This window comes from Schistocerca piceifrons, chromosome 5, assembly GCF_021461385.2.
Source record: "Schistocerca piceifrons isolate TAMUIC-IGC-003096 chromosome 5, iqSchPice1.1, whole genome shotgun sequence".
Lineage (NCBI taxonomy): Eukaryota > Metazoa > Arthropoda > Insecta > Orthoptera > Acrididae > Schistocerca > Schistocerca piceifrons.
The window spans coordinates 273994327-274013390 of record NC_060142.1 but is presented as its reverse complement, the minus strand read 5'-3'; the positions used below and the strand labels follow the sequence as shown (position 1 = coordinate 274013390).

Here is a 19064-nt window from a genome sequence, read left to right as displayed (position 1 = left end):
GCACCCCTTGTTTTTTTTGCATGACACTATCACAGCACAGGCCAATGATGTTTTCAGCACCTTCTTGTTTCCCACTGTTGATGAGAAATTCGAGGATGGTGACAGCATCTTTCAACACGATCGAGCACCTGTTCATAGTGCATTGCCTGTGGCAGAATGGTTACACGACAATAACATCTCTGTAATGGACTGGCCTGCACAGAGTCCTGACCTGAATCCTATAGAACACCTTTGGGATGTTTTGGAATGCCAGGCCTCACCGACTGACATCAATACCTCTCCTCAGTGCAGCTCTCCATGAAGAATGGGCTGCCATTCCCCAAGAAATCTTCCAGCATTTGATTCAACTTATGCCTGCGAGAGTGAAAGCTGTCATCAAGGCTAAGGGTGGGCCAACATCACATTGAATTCCAGCATTACAGATGGAGGGCTCCACGAACTTTCATTTTCAGCCAGGTGTCTGAATACTTTTGATCACATAGTGTAAGTGCACATATTCTTTTACATAGAGACATATTAAAAACTGCATCCTTTTTGTTGTCACGCAATTCATAAATGGTCATCATAGATATGCACCAAGTCAAAAGAAGTCCATCACACAGGAATTCCAGACTGCATCAGGATCCACTGCAAGTACTGTGACACTGAGGCAGGAGGTGAGAAAACTTGGATTTCATGGTCGAGTGGCTCATCATAAGCCACACATCACACCGGTAAATGCCAAACGATGCCTCGCTTGGTGTAAGGAGTGTAAACATTAGGCGATTGAAAGTGGAAAAACATGTACAGTGACGAATCATGATACACAATGTGGCAATCCGATGGCAGGGTGTGGGTATGGCGAATGCCCAGTGAACGTCACCTGCCAGCATATGTAGCGCCAACAGTAAAATTTGGAGGCATGGTGTTATAGTGTGGTCATGTTTTTCATGGAGGGGGCTTGCACCCCTTGTCGTTTTGTATGGCACTATCACAGCACAGGCCTACATTGATGTTTTAAGCACCTTCTTGCTTCCCACTCTTGAAGAGCAATTTGGGGATGGCGAATGCATCTTTCAACATGATTGAGCACCTGTTCGTAATGCACGGCCTGTGGCAACAATAACATACCTGTAATTAATGGACTGGCCTGCAAAGAGTCCTGACCTGAATCCTATAGAACATCTTTGGGATGTTTTGGAATGAGGATTTCATGGCAGGCCTCACCGACTGACATCAGTGCAGCACTCCATGAAGAATGGCCTGCCATTCCTCAAGAAACCTTCCAGCACGATTGAACATATGCCTGTGAGAGTGGAAGCTGTCATCAAGGCTAAGGGTGGGCCAACACCATATTCAATTCCAGCATTACCGATGGAGGGGGGCATGAACTTGTAAGTCATTTTCAGATTTTCAGCCAGGTATTATGGTGTGCTGAAAAGTAATTCTTTGAATTTTTTATGTAAAAACTCTTAAAGCTATTTAAATTAATCAAATGTTATTTACGTTCTAGCAACTTTATTCTTCATGTCTACAAATTTATTTCTCGACATAGTTATCTGGCAATTAACACATTTCTCTCAATAAGAGACCAGTTTGTTGATACCGTTACTGTAGAATGTTTGACTTTGTTGACAGAGGCACAACCTCACCTCTGCTTGCACCTCTTCATCACTATCAAAATGAAGTAGTCAAAGGTGTTTAAGTTTTGGACACTGATGAAACTTGAATGGGACCAAGCAGGACTGTACAGAGGATGATCAATGACAGGGAACCTGAGGTGTCAGACTGTGGCAGATGTCGCAACACTTGTGTGTGACATGGCATTATCGTACTGAAGGAGAGAATGTTCATGTGTGGATGAACACTTTGAATTCAAAACTTGATTACAGCTCACTGTCTCTCATTATGTTACACACTGCCATGTCACATGCTGCAATTCTGAGCTCTCTAGCAGCAGAAGAGTGTAAAAAGTAGACACGAAGAATAAAGATGTAGAATGCTAATAATGTTTGTTTTATTTAAAAAGCTTTAAGAGTTTTCACATTAAAATTTGGAAGGATTATGTTTGAGTACACCTTCATACAATACACTCTGACAGCAAAATGTTTACATACAAAATCTACAAAAACCAATCATTTATACTGAAATGTCATCTGTGGAATTTGGAGAAAACTACAAAAGTGGTGAAATTCCAGGAAAAGTACTGACATCAAACTGACAATTTAATTGTTGCTGTACACTGAAATACCATCTGTTGGATTTAGAGCAAATGCAAAGTTGTGATGACTGTCTGCCAGGAGCACTGGGATCAAATGATTCTATTATTACATCATAGATCAATAATAACAAACATATCAACAATATTAGGAAAAGGATGGTTTGTTACTCACTGTAAAGATGACCCATTGAGTTGCAAGCAGCACAACGAAAAGACTGTTACACATTAAGGCTTTGGTCAAAGCCTTCGTCGCACATTGACACCAGCAAGCACACCTCAATCACATATGGCCACTACCACCATCAGCTCTGACCAGAATGCAATTTTCATATGAATAACAATCTGGAGTGGTACAGGGAAAGGTGAGTTTACCAGGGTGTGGCTGGGGGGAGAGGAGAGAATAGCACTTGCTGGCAGGGTGTGCAGGGCTAGAGACTTCCAAGTGAAACATCAGAAATGGAGTGTGAGGGGAAAATGGGGAGCAGGAAAGGAGAGGAGTGGAAAAGTGGAAAGGACAGGCAGGTACATTGGCAGGGGGCAGCACACAAAGAGGGTGAGGGAATGTAATGGAGAAACTGATACGATGAGAGGGCGAAAATTGTTGGGTGGAACACATAAGGTCAGTAGGTTACTGTAAGTTGAGGCCAGAATAATTTTGGGAGTGGAGAATGTCCTGTAACGATAACCCCCATCTGTGAATTTCATAAAAGCTGGCACTGGGGGTGAGGATCTAGATGGCCTGGGTTGTGAAGGTGGACATCCAACATCTACTCGTGGTTTCACTGTCCTTCAGTCAATTACCAATATGTTCACAACAGCACGCGAATCTGGGCCATAACAATCTGCTCCTTGCCAGAGTCTCTCTGTCTTCCCATTTGTGGCCCACATGACCACTTGAATGAATCCTCATTCATCACTACTGTGATGACATACTTTCCTTATTGTATGTTTGCAGCACCACCAGGCAGCATTCAGCCTCATGGTGGACTGTGGTCGTAATTTTTAAGCTTGTCAGTGTATGTGCTTCTGTCAAGAAATTCACCTTTGGGGTGGAAGGAGTTGGTCATCCACAAAACTCATAGGCTCATACTAAAGTGTACCATATTAGTAAGTAAACTATTTTTTAATGAGATTTCCAAATTACAACCTGAATAAGAGTAGTCTTATCATAGTGTGAGAAGTGACACAACACTTAGTATCATAAACAGGTCTTATTAAATATGTTAAATCTGTAAATTCTCACAATCTTGTATACTTCTCATTCATATGAACTCAACTAAATATCAGTGACTGCACTACAGATCCCTGAAGTATATGACCTGAGAAAGAATCATGAAGTTCTAAAATCAGACTTTACATCTTGTTTAGGATTCAGTTTTCATTCCTGAGCTATTAGGTGGCAAACATTAGATGAAAAAAGCTTTACATACATTGTATTTTAATGTTACTTATCACATTGTTTGAAGCAACAGGATGGTGTGTGTGCTTTGTTTCAAAGTCCACTGTGTTTCATTTTTATTTTTTGAATGAGTGGATTACAACAAATTTATGCTCAGCTGTGCCCTTGATATAAGTTATTTATAAGTGGAAGGACAAAAATACAACTAATAGAAGCTAATCAATTATTGACAAAATTATTTAATTGGATAGATAAAAAATCTTCTCACCAAGTGGTGGCAGAACATACACATAAAAGACGGTTGTCATTGGCAAGCTTTTGGAGGCAATGACTCTTTGTTCAGGTGGAAGGGTCGAAGGGGAAGGAAGGAGGGTGAAAGAAATGGACTGGAGAGGTCTAGAAAAAGGATAGATTTTGGGAAAGTCACCCAGAATCACAGGTCAGGGGAGACTTATTGTATGATATGAGAAGGAAAGACTGATTGTTGGGGACTGCATTGGATGAGATTTGATAACCTGAGAGCTTAAAGGTGGAATACGGGGTACTATGCAGACAGAGATTGCTGCTATAACATCATGCATGATGTTTAAGCATATTACCCTGTCTTCCACCTTTAATCTCTCAGATTTTCAAACCTCCACTGATGCAGTCTACAACAATCAGTGTTTCCTTCTCATCCTGCATGGTAAGTCTCCCCTGACCTGCGGTTCTGGGTAACTTTCCCAAAATCTACCCCTTTTCCTAGATCTCTCCAGTCCTTTTCCTTCACCCTTCTTCCTTCCCTGTCAACCCTTCTGCCAGAAGAAGGAGCCACTGCCTCCGGAAGCTTGCCAGTTACAACTGTCTTTTATGTGTGTTTTCTGCTGCCACTTGGTGGGTAGATATTTTATCTATCCAATTAAATAACTTATAGAAACTGTACTATACTTTTTCTCTTCCCTGATGATGACACAAATCATAGTCATAACTGTACTTTGACATGTTTTGTAGTCCTTACAGAATAGTATAGAAATGTAGACATAAACAGTTGTATGAAGATGTATAGTTAAAAACTGATTTTGTAAACTGAACAGTTGTGCAGTAAGTTTCTATTTCAACTATAACATCTTACTTATGTGTGGTACAAAAACAATCTTTGTTTCAGATTCTTGTGAGAGATTGCATAGCAGGTTTATTAGTAAACTTGTCCATCCAAAATTTTAAGGAAGTTGAAGGTATGCTACACCAAATATTATATCAAGTAGGCATAGAAAGAACTTGTTCTGTTTTATTTGTAAAGACATCATGAATGATTTATTCTAATGTTTAATTTGTCTTAAGAATGAAAGGATAAGAAACTATGCTCTCCTTTCTACAATGACACATTATGGGTGCTGTTGTTTGTAATATGGGTCATAAATGAATTTGCCTCAGAGTAATACAATTAAAAACTGAAAAAGTCAGACAGGAAAATGGACTAAATAAACACTATTTGCCAGACAAAGAATCTGGCTGACTGACTAACGAGTAGCTCATTTCAGCATTTTTGGACTCCACTGACAGCTTGTATGTGCACTGTACAAAATACAGTAAAGGGCAGGAAACTTATCACATGTACTTTGTATCTACAGATTCAAGAGAAATAACTGGAAACAAACTTTCAGAATTTATTTTCTTTGTAACAACAAGAGCAAACTTATTTTGGAAGGTTGTTATAAACATATGAGGGATACTTTGAATGTTTTGAGGAGATTACACAGTATCCTGAGAAACTTACCTTAACATCTTCACAGAGTACTTGTCTTCACGTTGTATTCATTGGACCAACTTCTCAAACCACTAGGTAAATTATCCTTATATGTAAATTGAAGGTGGAGTGGGGAGAAAGGACAGGAAATGGAAGGTTAAGAAGGGACTATTGATGTCAGCTGCATCGGGACTTTACACAGAATTAGTGGAAATGAGTGAAAATGTATGCTACACTGGGTCAAACCAAGGATCTCCTGCTTACTAGGTAATTACGTTAACCACTGCAACACCCACACGCATGTCTGTCACAACTGTGCAGACTGTCTCAGCACACCTCTCAGCCAACCCACTCTCCCACCAAGTGCCACCTATCCCCAGTCCCTGTCCATGTCCTTCCTCTCATCATTGCTGATTCTGCCTAAAATCATGATGCAGCTTCCCTTTCCTTTCCCTTCTCCCTCTCTGCATTCAATTTACATATAATGTATCACAGCTGCAGATTCCGTGTGGTGTCTGTTCTTTCAGACATGTCAGAAAGAGTGGATACAACTCATTCATGTGATTGAATTATCCTTCACAGGACTTCAGACCCAGGAGTCCTCCTTACAAAAACACAACCAATTTCAAGTGTTCAAAATTATGTGAATGATTTTTGCAGTGTAGTGTTGTCAAGAAATGTTTGTGGTCAGGTACATTGCCATATTGTAAAAAAATCTCATATTTGGTCAATGCCCTGTGGAGTCTTCAAAATTTAATGGAGAGAACTCAAACATACCAACCTGTGATCACCCTTTTACATTCTTTGATTGTAATGGTGCAAATTAGTTCACTTGTAAGTGAACTAATTGACACCATTCTTCTTCATTTTTCTTTTGTTTTTCTGTTTACTTTTGTTGTGTAAGCATATTCATGGAAAATCTAAACACATATTTGCTACTTTATTTGAGGTCTTCTCCAGTTATGAAGCTGAATGTCAATTTTTCCTTCTAAAATCAAACCTATCAGTGACCTGTTGACACCATTCAAAAGTCTCAGCCTCCTAATCCTGATTTTCATGACAGTGTTCCGCTCAAATGAAGATCTTTCTGACATGTAGACTCTCACATAAGAGGGAAGATCAGAAAGCAATGCACAATGATTTTATTACCAAAAAGTAAATAGGTAACAAAACAAAAAAAAATCACAGATGAACTTACATCTTTTACCTACTTTTCTACATAGTCTCAACACATTTCTCCCATCATGGTACCAGTTTCATATGCCCTGCTTGGAGAAGTCCATTTGGTTGGAGTAGAGCCAACTGCGGACTGCTGATTACACTTCTGTCACAAAGTGTTGGCCAGGAATATCTTCATGGAACCAAACAGATGAAAGTCTGATGTTGCAAGGGCCAGACTCTGTGGTGGATGCTGGAGCACCTCCCACACAAATATGGCAGTTTTCTCACAAATAGGAGCAGCAACATGGGGACAAGCATAGTCATGAAAAAGTTTGACACTGTCAGCATTAATGTTGTGGCATTTGTCATAAAGGGCAGCAACTTAACCAAAGTTTTAATATAGGCTGCATAATTCACAGTGGTCTTGTTTTCAGCAAAGTCCAGCAATAGCGCACCATGCATCTCCCAGAACACTGTCACAAGCACTTTCCTAGTAGACTGAGTCACATTGAAGTTTTTTGTAGTGGGGAACCTGCATGTTTTCAACCCCATAGAGGCCTGCTTGGTTTCGGGTGTGTACTGATATACCCACGACACATCACCAGTGATGAGTCCTATCACAAAATTATGCCCCTTCTTTGGCATAACATGGTAAATGATCCAAGCTTATCATAATTTGCACTTGTGGTTATCTTTCAAGTTCTTAGTCACCCAGCAGGCACCAACTTCACAAAATTTTAATGTGTCATGAAGAGTATCATACCTCACACCATAGGAAATGTTGAACTGCTGTGGTAAGATTTGCACTTGCACACACTGGTTGTTCAAAATTGCTGCCTTAATGGCTCTGACATTCCGTGGGGTTCCAGCTGTTACCAGCTGCCAGAGTGTGGTGAATCATTAAGGTTCACCCTACCCTCTTGGAAGAATGCACACCACCTGGAGTCACTGTTGTGGTCCATACAGTCATACCCATACAGGTCACTCACTTCTATGCGAATTTCACTTGAATTATGCCCAAAGGCCCACAAATATCAAACAACATCTCACTGCTCTTCACAAGTAGATGACAGTAATATGTGTATCACATTTGTTACATAGTTCAGGCTTCTCTTGCTAGAGCTGCGCATGAAAATAAAACTTCAAACTATATCATCATAATATTTCAACATTCCAGCTTTAATACCAGGGGAGAAAAAAATTATTGTGCTTTACTGCCCATTCCTCTCTCGTAATACCGTACAGATGGCTGACAACCCAGTTCTAGGAGTAGGTGTCTTCTTCAGTAAATTTGCTGAACGGAAGGACAGCTCCTTCAATAGTGCCTGTTGCTGAGTGTCCAGACTGAATTTTACTTTCAAGCAAAAAATCCAGTCAACCTCAGTTCACTGAGCAAAGAAAGACTGTGGCCATGGAAAGAGGAGAATCACAAAGTGTCATACGCTCAGCACACTGCTCTTTTCTATTGTATTCAACAAGAGAAATTTTGGAGCACTGCAAAGTCAAAATCAGCAGTGCTCTGCATATTTATAAGCACAAAAGTAACAGCAGAACTGCACAAGTTTGGCTCATTGCAATGGTATTGCAGAGAACAGAGTACTGACTTGAGTGGGTGATGTTGGCAAAATATGCAGAAAGTTACTCAAGAACTAGTATTCTTCTACTGCATTACTGAATAATTGGATATTATATGTGGCATTCAGATGCTGCAGGACAAATTTTTCCACTTTTGCAAGGTGCTCCAGTGATTCCTACTGAACTGACACCAACTTGCTATTTAACTAGTTCTCCTTTGTTGCTGAGACTGCTTCATGAGCAGTTACTGGGATCTCATCTGGGGCCTGGTGCATGTTGTTGTCTAAGGTGAAAAATATATTTTTGTTTTGCCTATTGAAGTTAGTCTCATGGTTAGGGGCAGAAAAGTGTCAGCATTCACAAGTTGCACTGTGGGCCAGTATCAGTTTTTGTAAATGTAACTGCTGAAGTATAGTGCTCACCACTGCAGTTGTTATGCCATCTTTTCTCACATTGAAGAGCATGGGGCAAAAAGAGTTATTAGTGCCTTGTGAACTGTGACTAAATGAAATTTTATTGCTTACAAATATGTATGAAATTTTTACACCCCATAAATAATTGCTAGCACCTCTTTCTCAACTTCAAAAACAACACTGAGCTATTGGCAGAAACTTCATGCCAACTATATTGGATGTTCCATGCCACTGGCTTGTTTGTGTAACTGAAGAGCCCTATTCTGTACTGCTGTAAGTCAGTCACCAGAGTAACAACCTTGCTCATTGGGAATGTTGATGAGCATGAAACAGATTGTTCATACTTTTTATATTCAAGAAGACTATGTGGTATGACTAGATGAGCAACTAATACCTGGTTTGTGAAACTAGTATAGTGGAGAAGTGATCTTGGCCACCTGGCATGTATGTTGTTGTTGTTGTTGTTGTTGTTGTTGTTGTTGTCTTCAGTCCTGAGACTGGTTTGATGCAGCTCTCCATGCTACCCTATCTGGTCCAAGCTTCTTCATCTCCCAGTACTTACTGCAACCTACATCCTTCTGAATCTGCTTAGTGTATTTATCCCTTGGTCTCCCTCTATGATTTTTACCCTACAATGCTAAATTTGTGATCCCTTGATGACTCAGAACATGTCCTACCAACTGGTCCCTTCTTCTAGTCAAGTTGTGCCACAAACTCCTCTTCTCCCCAATTCTGTTCAATACCTCCTCATTAGTTATGTGATCTACTCACCTAATCTTCAGCATTCTTCTGTAGCACCACATTTCGAAAGCTTCTATTCTCTTCTTGTCCAAACTATTTATCGTCCATGTTTCACTTCCATACATGGCTACACTCCATACAAATACTTTCAGAAACGACTTCCTGACACTTAAATCTATACTCTATGTTAACAAATTTCTCTTCTTCAGAAATGCTTTCCTTGCCACTGCCAGTCTACATTTTATATCCTCTCTACTTTGACCATCATCAGTTATTTTGCTCCCCAAATAGCAGAACTCCTTTACTACTTTAAGTGTCTCATTTCCTAATATAACCCCCTCAGCATCACCCGACTTAATTTGACTACATTCCATTATCCTCATTTTGCTTTTGTTGATCATCTTATATCCTCCTTTAAAGACACTGTCCATTCTGTTCAACTGCTCTTCCAAGCCCTTTGCTGTCTCTGACAGAATTACAATGTCATCGGCAAACCTCAAAGTTTTTATTTCTTCTCCATTGATTTTAATACCTACTCTGAATTTTTCTTTTGTTTCCTTTACTGCTTGCTCAATGTACAGACTGAATAACATTGGGGTGAGGCTACAACCCTGTCTCACTCCCTTCCCAACCACTGCTTCCCTTTCATGCCCCTCGACTCTTATAACTGCCATCTTGTTTCTGTACAAATTGTAAGTAGCCTTTCGCTCCCTGTATTTTATCCCTGCCACCTTTAGAATTTGAAAGAGAGCATTCCAGTCAACATTGTCAAAAGCTTTCTCTAAGTCTACAAATGCTAGAAACATAGGTTTGACTTTACTTAATATTTCTTCTAAGATAAGTTGTATGGTCAGTATCGCCTCACGTGTTCCAACATTTCTACAGAATCCAAACTGATCTTCCCTGAGGTTTGCTTCTACCAGTTTTTCCATTCGTCTGTAAAGAATTCATGCTAGTATTTTGCAGCTGTAACTTATTAAACTGATAGTAAGGTAATTTTCACATCTGTCGACACATGCTTTCTTTGGGATTTGAATTATTATATTCTTCTTGATGTCTGAGGGTATTTTGCCTGTCTCATACATCTTGCTCACCAGATGGTAGAGAGTTGTCAGGACTGGCTCTCCCAAGGCCCTCAGTAGTTCTAATGGAATATTGTCTACTCCGGGGGCCTTGTTTCGACACAGGTTTTTCAGTGCTCTGTCAAACTATTCATGCAGTATCATATCTCCCATTTCATCTTCATCTACATCCTCTTCCATTTCCATAATATTGTCATCAAGTACATCGCCCTTGTATAGACCCTCTATATATTCCTTCCACCTTTCTGCTTTCCCTTCTTTGCTTAGAACTGGGTTTCCATCTGAGCTCTTAATATTCATACAAGTGGTTCTCTTTTCTCCAAAGGTCTCTTTAATTTTCCTGTAGGTAGTATCTATCTTACCCCTAGTGAGATAAGCCTCTACATCCTTACATTTGTCCTCTAGCTATCCCTGCTTAGCCATTTTGCACTTCCTGTCGATTTCATTTTTGAGACATTTGTATTCCTTTCTGCCTGCTTCATTTACTGCTTTTTTATATTTTCTCCTTTCATCAATTAAATTCAATATTTCTTCTGTTACCCAAGGATTTCTACTAGCCTCCTTCTTTTTACCTACTTGATCCTCTGCTGCCTTCACTACTTCATCCTTCAGAGCTACCTATTCTTCTTCTACTGCACTTCTTTCCCCAGTTCCTGTCAATTGTTCTCTTATGCTCTCCCTGAAACTCTGTACTACCTCTGGTTTAGTCAGTTTATCCAGGTCCCATCTCCTTAAATTCCCACCTTTTTGCAGTTTCTTCAGTTTTAATCTACAGTTCATAACCAATAGATTCTGGTCAGAGTCCACATCTGCCCCTGGAAATGTCTTATGATTTAAAACCTGGTTCCTAAATCTCTGTCTTACCATTATATAATCTATCTGATACCTTCTAGTATCTCCAGGATTCTTCCATGTATACAACCTTCTCTTATGATTCTTGAACCAAGTGTTAGCTATGATTAAGTTATGCTCTCTGCAAAATTCTACCAGATGGCTTCCTCTTTCATTTCTTACCCCCAGTCCATATTCACCTACTACACTCCTGGAAATTGAAATAAGAACACCGTGAATTCATTGTCCCAGGAAGGGGAAACTTTATTGACACATTCCTGGGGTCAGATACATCACATGATCACACTGACAGAACCACAGGCACATAGACACAGGCAACAGAGCATGCACAATGTCGGCACTAGTACAGTGTATATCCACCTTTCGCAGCAACGCAGGCTGCTATTCTCCCATGGAGACGATCGTAGAGATGCTGGACGTAGTCCTGTAGAACGGCTTGCCATGCCATTTCCACGTGGCGCCTCAGTTGGACCAGCGTTCATGCTGGACGTGCAGACCGCGTGAGATGACGCTTCATCCAGTCCCAAACATGCTCAATGGGGGACAGATCCGGAGATCTTGCTGGCCAGGGTAGTTGACTTACACCTTCTAGAGCACATTGGGTGGCACGGGATACATGCGGACGTGCATTGTCCTGTTGGAACAGCAAGTTCCCTTGCCGGTCTAAGAATGGTAGAACGATGGGTTCGATGACGGTTTGGATGTATCGTGCACTATTCAGTGTCCCCTCGACGATCACCAGTGGTGTACGGCCAGTGTAGGAGATCGCTCCCCCCATCATGATGCCGGGTGTTGGCCCTGTGTGCCTCAGTCGTATGCAGTCCTGATTGTGGCGCTCACCTGCACGGCGCCAAACACGCATACGACCATCATTGGCACCAAGGCAGAAGCGACTCTCATCGCTGAAGACGACACATCTCCATTCGTCCCTCCATTCACGCCTGTCGCGACACCAATGGAGGCGGGCTGCACGATGTTGGGGCGTGAGCGGAAGACGGCCTAACGGTGTGCGGGACCGTAGCCCAGCTTCATGGAGACGGTTGCGAATGGTCCTCGCCGATACCCCAGGAGCAACAGTGTCCCTAATTTGCTGGGAAGTGGCGGTGCGGTCCCCTATGGCACTGCGTAGGATCCTACGGTCTTGGCGTGCATCCGTGCGTCGCTGCGGTCCGGTCCCAGGTCGACGGGCACGTGCACCTTCCGCCGACCACTGGCGACAACATCGATGTACTGTGGAGACCTCATGCCCCACGTGTTGAGCAATTCGGCGGTACATCCACCCGGCCTCCCCGCATGCCCACTATATGCCCTCGCTCAAAGTCCGTCAGCTGCACATACGGTTCACGTCCACGCTGTCGCGGCATGCTACCAGTGTTAAAGACTGCAATGGAGCTCCGTATGCCACCGCGAACTGGCTGACACTGACGGCGGCGGTGCACAAATGCTGCGCAGCTAGCGCCATTCGACGGCCAACACCGCAGTTCCTGGTGTGTCCGCTGTGCTGTGCGTGTGATCATTGCTTGTACAGCCCTCTCGCAGTGTCCGGAGCAAGTATGGTGGGTCTGACACACCGGTGTCAATGTGTTCTTTTTTCCATTTCCAGGAGTGTATGTTTCCTTCTCTCCCTTTACCTACTCTCAAATTTCAGTCACCCATGACTATTAAATTTTTGTCTCCCTTCACTACCTGAATAATTTCTTTTATCTCATCGTACATTTCATACACATTTCATACATACACTTCATCATCTGCAGAGCTAGTTGGTATATAAACTTGTACTACTGTAGTAGGCGTGGGCTTTGTGTCTATCTTGGCCACAATAATGCGTTCACTATGATATTGGTAGTAGCTTACCCGCACTTCTATTTTTTTTTTTTTATTCATTATTAAACTTACTCCTGCATTATCCCTATTTGATTTTGTATTTATAACACTGTATTCACCTGACCAAAAGTCTTGTTCCTCCTGCCACCGAACTTCACTAATTCCCACTAGAACTAACTTTAATCTATGCATTTCCCTTTTTAAATTTTCTAATCAACCTGCCCAATTAAGGGTTCTGACATTCCATGCTCCGATCTGTAGAACGCCAGTTTTCTTTCTCCTGATAACGATGTCCTCTTGAGTAGTTCCCGCCCGGAGATCCAAATGGGGGACTATTTTACCTCCGGAATATTTTACCCAAGAGGACGCCATCATCATTGAACCATAGAGTAAAGCTGCATGCCCTCGGGAAAAATTACGGCTGTAGTTTCCCCTTGCTTTCAGCCATTTGCAGTACCAGCACAGCAAGGCCGTTTTGGTTAGTGTTACAAGGTCAGGTCAGTCAATCATCCAGACTGTTGCCCCTGCAACTACTGAAAAGGCTGCTGCCCCTGTTCAGGAACCACACCTTACCACACGTTTGTCTGGCCTCTTAATAAATACCCCTCCGTTGTGGTTGCACCTACGGTACGGCCATCCATATCGCTGAGGCACCCAAGCCTCCCCACCAACGGCAAGGTCCATGGTTCATGATAACAGTTAATTTTGCCCAGAAATCATTGTAACATTTTTAAATTTTGTGGCACTGACAGTTTTATTTATTTATTTTGTGTTCCAACAATCCAGGTTCGAAGTAAATCACAAGGATATGGAATATGTCAAATTGTACATATTTCGGATGTAACTACATAAATATTATAAAATATACAATGTAAATAAGGTGTCAAATAAGGAACATACATCTAGTTAACAGAGTATTGTGATATACTAAGGCACGATCAGATAGAAGATAATTTACATAATTACAATAAAAGATGCAATTTAGATAAGATATCAGGTAAGATATTCAATTAATAGAATATTGAGTTACACTTAGGAAGGATCCATAATATACAGAGGAAGCAAAAGTAACTAAGTAAAACAGCAAATACATACATGAATACAGCAAACCAAATTATTATATATTTATGATAGTGAGATTAAAAGTATTTGTAAAAAAACTGTAAATTTAGTGGTGGTATTCATTTTCTCTCATAAATTCATTGACCATATAAAAAGATTTCTCTATTCATCATTCTTTCAGGATTTATTTGAATTTTGGTAATTGTTTGAATTTTTGTAATTGTTTATGCAGACATTTGATATGTGGTGGGAGTTCATTAAACAGCTTAATGCTGGGTAATAAGCTCCTTTTTGCACTTTTCAATTTAATGTGTAGACTATTTTTGGTTCTTGTGTTGTAATCATGATATTCACTGTTGTATTCGTATGGAGAAAAGTTTTTACAGACAAAGGTCAGCAAGGGAAAAATATACTGTGAGGTGGTGGTAAGGATCCCCATCTTTCAAAATGAAGTTTCTGCAACAGTGTCTATGATGGACACTACTCATTATTCTGATGGCTCTTTTTGAGCAGTGAAAATTTTTTTGTGGGACGTTGGTTCCCCCAGAATATAATAGCATGAGACATTATTGAACGAAAGTAGGCAAAGTAGGAAGTCTTAACAATATCCACTTCAGTCGCAGAAGCAATAATTCATAGAGTACATTAGATCACTAAGTCTTTTATAGAGATGAAGGATGTGAATAGACCAATTACATTTGATGTCTATGTATGCACCCAGGAATTTTGTATCCTCAACTTTTGTATTGGTTGATCTCTGCACTTTATGTTAATTTCTTCGAGATTTCTTTGTGGCATATGGAACCTCATATAATGGATTCTATTTGCGTTGAGTGAGAGACTGTTTAGCAGAAAACCCATTTAAAATTTTAGAGAAAACTTTGTTTGTCGTTTGTTCAAGACTGTTGTCAGACAATTCAGCAATGAGAATTGAAGTATCATCTGCAAAAAGAATAAAATTGCTCTTTGGATTGGAACAAAGAGGGAGGCCATTAACGAAAATAAAAAATAGCAGTGGACCTAAAATCGGGCCTTGGGGCACCATGCAACTTAAAGTACACTACTCCCATGAGGAAGGTTCTCCGGAAGAGCCATTCGCCTATGGTCTGCTTTTGGTCCTTTATGTACGACTGAAGCCACTAACCAACAGTACCACCTAGACAATAATGTTGTTGCTATTGTGGTCTTCAGTCCTGAGACTGGTTTGATGCAGCTCTCCATGCTAATCTATCCTGTGCAAACTTCTTCATCTCCCAGTACTTACTGCAACCTACATCCTTCTGAATCTGTTTAGTTTATTCATCTCTTGGTCTCCCTCTACAATTTTTACCCTCCACACTGCCTTCCAATGCTAAATTGGTGATCCCTTGATGACTCAGAACATGTCCTACCAACTGGTCCCTTCTTCTTGTCAAGTTGTGCCACAAACTCCTCTTCTCCCCAATTCTATTCAATGCCTCCTCATTAGTTATGTGATCTACCCATCTAATCTTCAGCATTCTTCTGTAACACCACATTTCGAAAGCTTCTATTCTCTTCTTGTCCAAACTATTTATCATCCATGTTTCACTACCATACATGGCTACATTCCATACAAATACTTTCAGAAACGACTTCCTGACACTTAAATCTATACTCAAAGTTAACAAATTTCTCTTCTTCAGAAACGCTTTCCTTGCCATTGCCAGTCTACATTTTATATCCTTTCTACTTTGACCATCATCTGTTATTTTGCTCCCCAAATAGCAAAACTCCTCTACTACTTTAAGTGTCTCATTTCCTAATCTGATTCCCTCAGCATCATCAGACTTAATTTGACTACATTCCATTATCCTTGTTTTGCTTTTGTTGATTTTCATCTTATATCCTCCCTTCAAGACACTGTCCATTTCGTTCAACTGCTCTTCAAAGTCCTTTGCTGTCTCTGACAGAATTACAATGTCGCTGGCGAACCTCAATGTTTTTATTTCTTCTCCATGGACTTTAATACCTACTCTGAATTTTTCTTTTGTTTCCTTTACTACTTGCTCAATATACAGATTGAATAACATCAGGGACAGGCTACAACCCTGTCTCACTTCCTTCCCAACCACTGCTTCCCTTTCATGGCGCTCGACTCTTATAACTGCCATCTGGTTTCTGTACAAATTGCAAATAGCCTTTCGCTCCATGTATTTTACCCCTGCCACCTTTAGAATTTGAAAGAGAGTATTCCAGTCAACATTGTCAAAAGCTTTCTCTAAGTCCACAAATGCTAGAAATGTAGGTTTGCCTTTCCTTAAACTATTTTCTAAGATAAGTCGTAGGGTCAGTATTGCTTCACGTGTTCCAACATTTCTGCCGAATCCAAACTGATCTTTGCCGATGTCAGCTTCTACCAGTTTTTCCGTTCGTCTGTAAAGAATTCGCGTTAGGATTTTGCAGCTGTGACTTATTAAACTGATAATATTCCACCTTTTTCAAAAGAATTTGGTGGTTTACACAATCAAAGGCTTTCGAGAGATCACAAAAAATACCTAATGGAGAAATTTTTTTGTTAATGGCTTCCAAAACTTGATTATTAAAGGTGAAATTGTTTGCTCAGCACAAAAACCAGTGTGAATCACTTATTGACTATTGTTAAGGATATGGTGAAAGTTGAGATGGTTCATCAATATGTGTACACGCTTTGTCTGGATTTGAAATATTCACGTGTTCTAATAACATCATTCAGTGTTTATTTATGTACTGCTTCATTGGATGCTACAGGTGTAATGAAACCTAGCTCATGCACTCTGTGTATCTAGGCTTTAACTGGTGCCAGATGTATGCTGCAAAAACCCAACTGTGAGGATGATTTAAATGAAATGGATGATTGAAAACATTTTGTATTCCCTACTTTGAATTTAAACAATTGTTGGTGTTTTGTGTCTGGCGTACTGGATTGCTAAATGGAATTGATTATCTACTTTAAACTTGAATAAGTTAAAATATCCAAACAAAATATATTAAGTTTTACTGACAAAATATCTAAAAGAAGTGCTAGTACTAAAGTTACATGGTTACAGCTTACTTTGGCATTGGTTGGCCTCTTAATGGGATCTTCTGACAACTGTTGGTGATGACCTACTGCTGAAGGTGCATCAGTGTTGTTATATGTCAAAGTTAATCATGGACACAGATTCTATCATATTGACTGTAAATTCCATCTCACTTCTATTAGTGGTCAGATTGATCACCAATTTGAATGGAGGTCCATATTGTAGCTGGTATTGACACAAAAGCATGCACAGGCATGTTGTGCCATTTTATTGGTGCCAGCCAATTGAATTACATGCTGCCCCAGTGGTCAGACTTATGAAAGTTGAAACACTTAACTTCACCCTCATAATGTTGCTTCTAAAGGATATTGAAGAAGTCAGAACACAACTTTTATGATTTATGATTGATATGGCATGACAACATTGAGGACTACTGCTTTTAGATGTTGCTAGTGCTAGAAATTGACAATGCACTACACAATGTTGTCTCTGGGCATCTACCAATGTCGTGGGGGCAGTTATATTAATTATTGTGTCCTTGGTAGCAGGATTGCATGAAATAACAGGCTTGTGGTGGAAAATCCAGGTTATGATGATGATTTACACATGTTGTCAATTGTTCTGCAGTGTCACTTACAAGATAATTTGACTTTGTCAATGCAGTTATCAAAATTTGACTGATGGATGAATCTGATGTTCCCAGCACCCTTACATGTTTATCAGAGGATAATCTAGATCCCACTTCACGTATAAGAGACTGTGTATGAGACATATGAACAATTCATCATAAAATTTGTACTATCTGGATAGTTCTTATAGTTGTGCAACCTATGCCATGACCTAGTTATTTGGTACAATGATTAAATTTGAGCCTTGTGGTTAAGCTGTGGGTTTTTTGATGTTAAAGGCTAGACAACAAATCACAAATTTCAGAAAATTCAAAGGATCTAGAATCAGTAGATTGCTTTAACTGATAATTTACTAGTTGAAGAAAGTAAGATAGCACTTTAACAAATAGCATTAAAATACTTGCCCTGCACTGAAGGTGGCATTGATGTAGGTAAACTTCCCATCTTTCTTCTATTTCACTGAAATTGACATAGCACCAGTACTGTGTTGCTAACTGATGTTGTTTCAGTAGCTGTTTTAGCTGGTGACTCCACTCTGATGCAACCATAGCTGTTGTCAATGCTTTTGTTGTTGCTAAGTCTGTTGTCTCTTATACTGTTCTAACTATTGTATCCACAAATACATCAAATATGCATGCATACTAAAATAGTCTCTCAGAAGTGTTGGAATGTCACCTACAAATGGCTTCATATGCAACACTGCAGTGTCTGACAGAGCATCAGGACAGCCCTCTTATTGTGTCTGGCTCATCACAGAGCTGCCCATTGGAACATTATCTGTACCCTGAGTGAGAGAGTTTGAAAACCCATGACTAGTAGACTGACAAATCCTCTGGTTTCCCATCTCCATCATAGGATACTAAATGATCCACACCCAAATCCAGTTTACAATTATAAAATGAAAAGCATGAAACAGAAGTGCTTCTTTCCCAGTTCAGTGGCTGACACTAAGAAACATGCAAACATGAAAGTGGAAACTCTTCCAGTGCTACTTACAGTTGAACATTGTTGAAACATGTAACAATATACATTAAAGTTTTTGATAATTGGAGCACCAAGGATGGCCGCCGAGTAAGTGACGCCAGAAACCATTTCCAGAAAGTTAAGTGATTTAGACAGGAATATAATTTAGTTTAACGCTGTCAACAAGTCAAATACGTGCATTAGTGTATCGTTTAGTCTTGCCGTTAAAGGTTTGACTTTTCTTTGCGTATTTTTTCAGAAAACACGAAAAGATCGTAACTTCGCGAAGTCGCGCTTAGGCTTAAATTTTGTAAACGTGTTTGTTTCTTGTTTCAAGGTAATTTAACTAGTTTCTCGGTAACAAATAAGTAAACTACCGTAAATAGCGTATAACTTCATTGTTTTAATACAGATTTC

At 40.2% G+C, this 19064-nt stretch overlaps 1 protein-coding gene across 4 annotated transcripts in view; it reads left to right on the top strand.

Annotated features, from left to right (window-relative positions):
• Positions 1-19064, top strand: part of LOC124799222 — a 185103-nt gene that overhangs the window by 65427 nt on the left and 100612 nt on the right. For all 4 annotated transcript variants that reach the window (XR_007016986.1, XM_047262757.1, XM_047262758.1 and 1 more), the window contains exon 6: positions 4744-4813. Coding sequence is in view for 3 of the 4 variants with exons in the window: in XM_047262757.1 (XP_047118713.1) it covers positions 4744-4813 (70 nt within the window). In the remaining variant the exon portion in view is untranslated. The remainder of the gene's footprint in view (positions 1-4743; positions 4814-19064) is intronic.